The 9,957-nt window shown below is 42.6% G+C and overlaps 1 protein-coding gene across 1 annotated transcript; it reads left to right on the plus strand.

Annotated features, from left to right (window-relative positions):
* Positions 1–3,534: 3,534 nt before the first annotated feature.
* PSMB5 (proteasome subunit beta 5) lies at positions 3,535–8,586 on the plus strand. Its single transcript, XM_006913599.2, has 3 exons — positions 3,535–3,997; positions 4,732–5,038; positions 8,081–8,586. The coding sequence occupies exons 1-3, from the start codon at positions 3,800–3,802 to the stop codon at positions 8,365–8,367; spliced, it is 792 nt and encodes a 263-aa protein (XP_006913661.1). The 5' UTR covers positions 3,535–3,799; the 3' UTR covers positions 8,368–8,586.
* The last annotated feature ends 1,371 nt before the right edge of the window (positions 8,587–9,957 follow it).

Below are 9,957 nucleotides of genomic sequence, written 5' to 3' on the forward strand. Positions count from 1 at the left end.
CTGAGGATATAGCTAAAAGGATCTAATGACCTTCTCTCCTGATTCCCCTTCTACCCAATAGTTCACAACGTCAAGAGACTGGTTTGTACATCCAAGGCAGGAGGAACAACTGGCTTGGACCCTATAATGATGAGTCTAAGTCTTAAACCAACCGGGGCAGTCATGGGGTGGGGTTGGTGGACTCTGACAACTGGCCCTTCAGAAAGACAAAGTAGACTAGGACAGAGTAACAACGACTTCTAGCACCACATGGAGTATATTTTACTAAACGTGGTAGCTCAAAGGGGTGCTGTGGGAATGGGTTTATTTGAAGAAATAGACCCACACACGAAGAAAGAGCATGGACCCTCCAGACACCGTGATGGTAGGACTGTGGCATCACAGTTACCTGCAGTCTCAGGACTAAGGGCAAGTATAAACATGTCATAAGAAGACTGGAGAAACCAGGAGGTCAGGCTAAAGTCTAACCGGTCCTTCAACCTTCCTTTATATAGGATCACTTGGAAATTTTACTAAAGAGATAAGAAAAGAATGTCTCTTCTTTGTAAAGACTAAATCTTAGACTTTTTATACATGGATGGATTGCCACTTTCTTAGGTCAGGCCATTATCAAATCATATCTGGATGGCTAGCTGAATGGCCTCCTAAGTGGCCACCCTCCTGTCTCTTCATCTAATCTTACCATCCATGCTAACAAGTTTTCCTAAGGCATCACTCAAATCCTCTATTTCCTCTACTAAGAAACCTCAAAAGGCTATGAGATCAAATCCACTCCAGGCTGGCATTTAAGGCCCACTATGGTCCAATCCTATGGTCCATCTATCACAATCTCTTTCACACTACCTCCCACTTCCCCTTCATCTATTTGAATTTTATCCTTCAAAGTCTAGCTCTGAAGTAGTCAGAATAGGATGCTGAAAATTCTGAAAATTCTTCCCAGATATAGGCTGAGAGAGGAGAACCTGTAGGTTTGGGAAGCAATGAGATCCCATTGGTATTTAGGGAAATCAAGCCAGACGTTTTTGGCAAAGCCTTCCTGGATCCCCAACCTCATCCCAATCTCTACTGACCTTCTGTCCTACCTATGAACCTATTTCTCCACCCTGACCTTATTAAGATATAATTGACATAATATTGTGTAAGTTTAAGGTATACAATGTGATGATTTGATACATATATATAGCAAAATGTTTACCTCAATAAGGTTAGTTAATACATCCTTCACCTCACATAATTATCATTTTTATTGTTGTTGTTATGGCAGGTGAGAACATTTAAAAATCCACTCTTAGCAACTTTCAAATATACAATATACTATCATTAACTATAGACATCATACCATGCTGAGATCCCCAGAACTTACTCCTCTTATAACTAGAAGTTTGTACCCTTTGACCAACATTTCCCCATTTCCCTAACCTCTACCCCTGGCAACCACCACTCTATGCTGTTTCTATGAGTTTGGCTTTGTTAGATTCCACATATAAGTGAAATCACATAGTATTTGTCTTTCTCTGACTTAGTTCACTTAGTATAACACCCTCAAGATTCCTCCATGTTGTCAACAAATGGCAAGATTTCATTCTTTTTATGGCTGAATAATATTCCATTAGATATATATACTATTTTCTTTATCCATTCATCCATCGATGGACACTTAGTTGTTTCCATGTCTTAGCTATTGTGAATAGTGAACATTTGGGTGCCGATATCTCTATGAGATAGTTGATTTCATTTCCTTTGGATAAATACCCAGATGTGGGATTGCTGGATCGTATGTTCTATTTTTAATTTTTTTAGGAACCTCCACATCATTTTCCATAGTGGCTGTGCCAATTTACATTCCCACCAACAGCAGCACTTATCATTTATACCTCTCCTTTTGAGGTCCCTCTGAGTAGGGAACTAATGTAAGATAAGCTGGGAACTGCTCACGGAAGACCTTGAATGCGTCGCTTAGGAGCTGAACTTTATTATACATTTTAAAGCAGGTAAGTGATAAGCTGAAGATGGTGTTAGAGGAAAATCTATCTGGTGCTGTGCAGAATGAATTAGAAAATACAGTTTTGCCCCAGAAAATCAAGAGAATTATTTCAGTAATTCAGGAGTGAGGAAATAAGTCAAAGGTGGTATCAGCTGCAAAGAAAAGAATGTAGGAAGCATTCTGGAAGAAGAATCAACAGGACTTGGCAATTCGCTGGATGTGGAGGAAAAGAAGGGGAGTTGTCAAAGATGAGCCAGGGCTTCAAGGCTTTGTGACTGGAAGAACATTGTTGTCACACTTTCATGTATTCATCTGGCAAACATTTACTAAGCACACAGTGGGCACGGAGATGAATAGTAGAGAAATACCTGTCTTTAAAAGGTCATAACCCAGTAGGCGATAAATGTACACTTATAACAAGGCAAAATGTGAAATTACTTTAGAAGAGGTACAAATGCTATTAGTGACACAGTAAAAGAATCACAGAGAAGTCAGGAGAACTAGTTGTACTGCAGAGGTGACTGCAAAATAATACCTGCTCGATAAACCTACTCTGCATTTTCCATGCCATCCAAGTGTGAGACACAAATAAAGATCTTCTGCTTCATTACATTCTGATGGTTGGGCTTGGAAAGGGTTACCGAATTTCAGCATTAAAAATACAACACATGCAGAATCTGCTGGGGAAGAGGAGGGGCTGAGTTGGGCATCGGAGGAAAGTGGAATTTAGATATTGATGGATGTTGCTGCTGGAATCCAACGAGGAAGGCCAGACACTGACTTCACAGGCAGCGACATATTATACCCTTGTCCACTTCCTTGCTTATTATGGTTCCCAAAGGGTTGAAAACTGAAGGTGGGTGGAGAGAGGGAGAGACAATGAAATACAGCACATTTCTGAATAAAGAGCTTGTTTTAGAAAGCTTGAGTTAGAGAACCTCTTGGTACATCTTTATGGAGCCCCAACTCTCCTCCAGGCTCTAAGATGGTAAATGACTATTGACTCAGTTATTTAGGAGATGAACTGAGAATCTAGTTTGTGGATTAACTGGCCTTTTGCTTTTCCTTTTTTATTCTTCTATCTGCTTTTTGGGCTCTTCATTACTTATTAGAATTTCTACCAGAGGGTGGAAGTAAAGAATATTTAATCTTAAAAACCGGTTACTGACCTGGATACGTGGTGATTAACACTATCAAACAACAAGAAGTGTAGCGATTTTATTTCGCTGTGCTTTTACTACAAACTACTGTGGTTTAACTTTTTTAATAGGAAAATGACCTCAGAGTAGATCATCATTGTATCCAGTAATAGAGGGTGCCCTTAAACAAAATGGCAATTTCAGTCGCGTTAATGGAGTGCTGAATCAGTAGCGATCCATGTAAACTGTTGCTTGGACACCGGGCTCGGCAAAGACGACTTGCCGCTAAAGTTTCAGAACCAATTTTCAACCAGTCACGCCCTTTTCAAAGATGGCGGGCCCCACTTCTCTTACCCAATGTGGACGTTTCCGATCGCTTCCCAGGAACTGAAGGTTAATCTAACCCAGTACTACTTCAATGACCAAAGCTAAAATGGCAGCCACATCCCTTTAGAATTTACAGGTAGTGAAGCCACTTTTTATTTTTATTTTTCCCCGATCAATTAAAACGATCTCTTATGTCTGGCTCTTCTTTTTTGGAGGCGTGGTTGCCAGGAGTTAAAATGGCTCCTCCCTGGGATAGATTTAATAGGAAGTGAAGCTGTGACCACAAGGCGTTGCCCGGCCATTCTCTACTTGGCGTTCGCGGAGGCAGTTCCTTTTGCCCATACTAGAGATGGCGCTGGCCAGCGTGTTGGAGCGGCCGCTACCGGTGAACCGACACGGGTTTTACGGACTCGGGGGTCGTGCGGATCTGTTAGACCTCGGTCCAGGTAGCCCCAGTGATGGGCTGAGCCTGGCTGCGCCCAGCTGGGGTGTCCCAGAGGAGCCAAGAATTGAAATACTTCATGGAACCACCACCCTAGCTTTCAAGGTGCGAACCCAGCCACCGAGCTGGGCTTAGTCCCGCGCGCCCGCGCCCTTCCCGGCCTCTCGGCCTCCCCGCCGGACTGGAGCCCACGGTGGTCGCGGCCACGAAGCCTAAGCTTAGGCTCGGGCCTCTCGTCCCGACCCCGGCGGTTTCGCTCTCATTGCCCCAGAAGGCCTCAGTTCTCGCTCTGGCCAGAGATAGCGGGGGGAGCGGTGGGGTTAGGGGCTAAGTGGGAGAAGGAAGCCGAGGCTGCTTAGTTTGATTCCTAGGCGACCCCAAGTTGCTTCTGTCCAGGATAGGGCAGGTCGCAGAAGCAATGAACATTGGCAAAGGGAAGGCAGTTGTAACTATTCACCAAAGGTTTCGGAAACTGGGCGGCCCCTCTAGGCGAGAGTAACCAAAACGCTATGGCAAGAGAGGGAAGCTTGGTGAGAAGGACCTCTGTACTAGAAGCCAGACTATTGAGATTCCTGGCCCAGCTTTGCAATAACTAGCTTTACGATCTCAGGCAAGTCATTTTATCTCATTAATCCTCATCTATAAAATAGAACATCGTTTATACCTGTGTCACAGGACTGATGTGAAGCTCAAGTGACAATATGCGGGCAAATATATTGTGAAGTACAAAAAGACGACAGAGAAAGATGTTCTGGGTTTGCATAGATGCAAAAAGAAATATGAAGGAAGTGTTTTTGTGGTCTGATGTGGCCTGCTTGGTGTTTTCCTCTGATTTTCAGTTTCAGCATGGAGTCATTGTTGCAGCAGACTCTCGGGCCACAGCGGGTGCCTACATTGCCTCCCAGACAGTAAAGAAGGTGATAGAGATCAACCCCTACCTGCTGGGCACCATGGCTGGGGGTGCAGCGGATTGCAGCTTCTGGGAGCGGCTATTGGCTCGGCAGTGTCGAATCTATGAGCTTCGAAACAAGGAACGCATCTCTGTAGCAGCTGCATCCAAGCTGCTCGCCAACATGGTATATCAGTATAAAGGCATGGGGCTGTCCATGGGCACCATGATCTGTGGCTGGGATAAGCGAGGCCCTGGTGAGTTAAGCTTCAACCACATGATTCTTGGGCTGACACTACAGAAAGGAGGGGTTGGGTGAACAGATTAAGTGGAACAAAGGGCTTTGGGTCAGTGCTGAGGATTTGTTGGTTAATTTTTCAACCCTTCTTTCTCTTTGTTCAATTCACAGAAGGCACTGTAGTGTAGGAAAGGGCATGGAGTTAGATCAGCTGTGTCATTGACTACCTGTGTGACCTTATGCAGATTGCTTATTTTCTCAGTCTGTTTCATCATCTAACACACATAAAGCATGTAGTGTCTGGCACATAATGTTTTTCCTTCTGTTGTCTCTCCCATAAAATAATAATACCTACCAAGAGTGTATTTGAGAATCAAAGTGCATATTAATAGACATAAAAACTCTAGTTAGTGCTACCCAATAGAAATACAATGTGAGCCACACATGTGATTTTAAGTTTTGTAATGAATATATTTAAAAAGTAAAAAAAAAAAAAAAAGTGAAATTAATTGTATTCATTTAGTCTAAAATATTGTCATTTTGGCATATAGCATTAACTGCATTTCAGGTGCTCAGTAGCCACATGTGGCTAGTGTCTGTTGGTCCATGAAACTCCAATATATAGAAAGTAGCCACTCAAAAGTCAGTCATTTCTCTTCTTTTTTTTTTTTTCTTTAGGGAATCTTTGGCCTGGAAGGAGTCTTGATGTTCATCTTATTACCTTGCTTGATATACTCACCCTAAGTGCTGTTCTATCATCTCTGAAAAGAAATTTTTTAGTCTAATTTCCTTTCCAGTATATATAAAAGTTCGTCAGGAAGTTCAGCCTTGTGTCTGATGTCAGTTTCTCTTCAACCAATTTTGAATGTCCTTTTAGTCAAGCCGGAATATAGCTTGTCACTTTCTTTGTAATTTTCCCCCTTGATGCTTGAAAATAGTTATTCTTTCCGTTTTTTGTTTGTTTGTTTTTTGCTTCATTCATTTTTTACTTCATTCATTTTCCTGCTTACTAATATCTATTGAACAACCATAGGATACCCACCGCTTTTTCACTTGCTTTGGAGAATATCAGTTCACTGCTCAATAGAGGATAAATGAAGAGATTAAAAAGTAGATGTGAGAGAGGAGCTCAGTTTGTTACTTTGGAAACTGAGACACTTTTCTCTTTGAAAGGTGTTAAAGGACAGTTTCATACACCTTGTGTGGTCCAAAGAAGCATTTTGGAAATGCCGCTTAGAACCTTCAACTATTTGGTTTGTTCGAGGTGATGGAAACAGTGTATGAGAGTACAGAAGCTTGCTTGCCAGAAAAACTCAGGAAGCTAGAGCATAACTTAAATGGTACCTTCTCAAGAAGCCTTCCTGACAACCTGTCCTGTTCAGGATGAGTCAGCCCCTTGCCGCAGAAGTCGACTGAGAAAGGATCACAGATTACTTAATTCAAGGCTTAATGAGATTAATACCATTTTTAAAAGAATCAGTAAAACGCTGAAGGAGTTTTGAGGAGGAGGGGATTACTTCTGATGGGAAGAATTGGGGAAGGCTTCATGGATAGGTGGCAGTTATCCAAGATGTGAAAATGAGAGGAAAGAGGCATAATGAACAAAGGAAGGGAAGAAAGAAGCATGAAGTTTTGCGGGGAGTAACTGGAAATCCACAGTTTAATTGGAACTAAGGGTATATGAAGAATAGTGATCCAGAAAGGTAAACTGGAACCAGATGGTGAGCCAGCTACGCAAGGTAGTGGCAGTAGAACTGAGCAGGATTATGGTAGACATTAGAATCATCTGAACCTGAAAACTGATAAGGGCAGTGGTTCTCAATCTGGCTTGCATTAATCACCCGCAGAACTTAAAGTATAAGCCCTTTGCTTGTTCCCAACACCAGACCAATTGAAAAAATAGCTGGAGTAAGTCCTAGGCGTCTTTTTAAAAAGCTGCCTTAGATGATTCTGATGTAAAGTGAGAATTGAGAACCACTGAAATAGGAAAAAGATTAGTGAAGGCACTGGCAGAATTCGAATTATGGATTAATGGGACACAAAATAGATGATTTTGGTAGGTAATGGAGAACCATCGATAGTATTTGAGGACAGGAAGTTTGCATCTGAATTTGGTGACAAAGGCACCCTTTTGCAGAGGTCTAGCAGGCAGCTGGAATTGATAAAAATTTTATTAAAATATGTGTCTAAATTTTCATCAATACCAGAGGTTGGCTAACTTTTCAGAAAGGGCCAAATAGTAAATATTTCATGCTTGCAGGCCATATGGTCTTTGTCTCAATTACTTAACTCCTGTTTTAGCACAAGAGCAGTCATAGACAATATATACACAAGTGGGTGTGTCTATGTTCCAATAAAACTTTATTTACAAAAGCAGGTCACTGGCCTGGCCAACCCTTGGTCTATACCGGCGCTGACCAATAGAAATAAAATGTGAACCATATGTGTAATTCTAAACTATAGTAGCCACATTTAAAAAGTAGAAAAAGGAAATTAGCTTTAATAGTGTATTTTATTTAACCCAGTAGATCCAAATCATTTCATCATGTGGTACTAGCTTCATTTCAGATGCCTGGCAGTCACATGTGGCTACCATACTGGACAGTGCAGGTTCTACAATATGATTTAGAACTCTAGGCTTTATTCTCTACTGTGTGATATGGGTCTTGTGCCCCAAATAGTCTAAACTTTGAGGGTGAGGATTATTTTAAATATTATCTCCCACAGTACCTGAACTTCTGTGCTTGAAACCTAAGTCATTTGACTTATACTTGCTTTTTGATTGTACAGAGAGGACAGACAAGGCAGTTACTACAATGTGAGGTGAGATGGGGTGGTATGTTGTAGAATTCCGGAGTCTTAACATTTAATTTCATTCTTTTAGCTGTTTTTTTTGTTGTTGTTGTTTTTTAAGTAATTTTATAGAAGTGCTTTTTTTCCTAGTATTTCTGTTGGTCTCCTCTGGGTTCAAGAGTGTTGGAGAACTGTTGCCTTGGAGGATGAATTAGATGTCAAAAGGGGTGGTCATTTGTTTTCTTGCTAACATCATCTCTCTTTCCAGGCCTCTACTATGTGGACAGTGAAGGAAACCGGATCTCTGGGGCCACATTCTCTGTGGGTTCTGGTTCTGTGTATGCATATGGGGTCATGGATCGGGGTTACTCCTATGACCTGGAGGTGGAACAGGCCTATGATCTGGCCCGTCGAGCCATCTACCAAGCCACCTATAGAGATGCCTACTCAGGAGGTGCGGTCAACCTCTACCATGTCCGAGAAGATGGATGGATCCGAGTCTCCAGTGATAATGTTGCTGATCTACATGACAAGTACAGTGAATCTACTCCCTGAAGGAGGGTAGATGTAGCTGCTTGCATTTCTTGGGGTGACTGTTGTTGGTAATACGCATACAGCTCCCCATCCTATAGTGGAGGGGTCCCCAATTGAATTATTTTTTTTTAAGCTCTGGTGCATTGACCTCTGTGTTACCAGTTAGTTGTTAATGAGCTGCTGCAGAGGTGATGATTTGTTTTACTTTCTTGGATGTTAACATTACACTACTCAACCTGACCTCAACCTGTGTTGTGTCTTTTGTCCACACTGTCCCTCCTCCAGGCACTTTACAGTCAAATAAGCTAGGACAGTGGGAGGGAAGTGGCTATAATTACAGGAAACTGTGGTGTGAAGATATTGACTAGTGAATACATTAACGTCCCCACTCATGAAGCTAATAACAAAGGAGAAGGAGAGAGAGACAGGAGGAGGGAGAGACTTCCCGATTTCGTTTGCAAAGAGATGAAAAGTTGATGAGGTGGAAAGATGCACAGGGCTGTATGAGGCAGAGCTGCAGAGGAAAAAGCTCTCACCCTGTGGTGGGGGAGGGAAGGCTGATGCTACATGCAGAGCAAAAAGGTGAAGAAGGTAAATTTTGAATCAAACCAATTGGGAAGGGAAGGTTTGGACCCTGGGAAAAGGGAGGATAAAAAGGTGAGTGTGAGAGCAGTAGTGACCACAAGCTTGTTGTCCCTCCAATGTGTTTATGTTCAGCACAGAGAGGAACGATGGTGGGCTTATGTCCTCCTGGGCAGGAAGAAGCACAAAATTGTCACTGGAATGTGTGGGTGGGGAAAAGGCCCTGCTGAGAGCAGAGCGATGGCTGATTTATCACACCCAGCACTGAAGGGGTTCCCAAGCTATGGTGGCAGCAGATGGCAAGGCCTTCTGTTAAAGAAAAGGCATCGACATAGGGGACTTAGAGGAGGTTGATGGGAGAAACCTTTAAAAAATGGGAGAGGAGGGCATAAACAATACTGCTTTGTATTTAGTTAGCAAGAAGGAAGAAAGTGGTTTGTGAGAGTGACAACCCAGTGTCATATTTTGAGGCTGAGGGGTTGGGAGGGGTCGTTCATAGAAATAGGGAGTAAGGCCTCTTCTCCCCCATGTTGTGGCTACCAGCCTTTCTTGTACCCTCCCTTCCCCCTCAGCCTGTGCACTTGCCTTATTGATTGATGAGGACTGTTGGCCAGGAACTGATCGAGGCTTGTTAATTGCATTTGTCAAATGCAGGGAAATTGGGAATTAGTAAATTTGGACGAAAGAGTTTGGAAAACAAATGACACTCAAGCCTAAGGAGATTCATTTTGCTGAATAGTGCCTCAGGAGCCCCTGGAGTCAGGGATCTGCTAGAATGGACCTGGCCTTACTCTCAGGGAAGCAGGAAGGAGCCGTCAGCTGTGGTGAGCTGTGTGAGAGGCACAGATACAGCCATCCTCTCACTTAAGTCATTGGTTTGCAGATCATTTTAAAAATTAGAATCTTTTTTTTTTTTTTTAATGAACTTATGAGAAATCTCAACAACTTAAATCAAATCAGGTTAAAATAGAGTTGGAGGGTCCTGAGCTTCAACCATTGAGCTTCCCCCTCCCTGGAGCCACTTCTCAA

Source organism: Pteropus alecto, unplaced genomic scaffold (genome assembly GCF_000325575.1).
Source record: "Pteropus alecto unplaced genomic scaffold, ASM32557v1 scaffold335, whole genome shotgun sequence".
Lineage (NCBI taxonomy): Eukaryota > Metazoa > Chordata > Mammalia > Chiroptera > Pteropodidae > Pteropus > Pteropus alecto.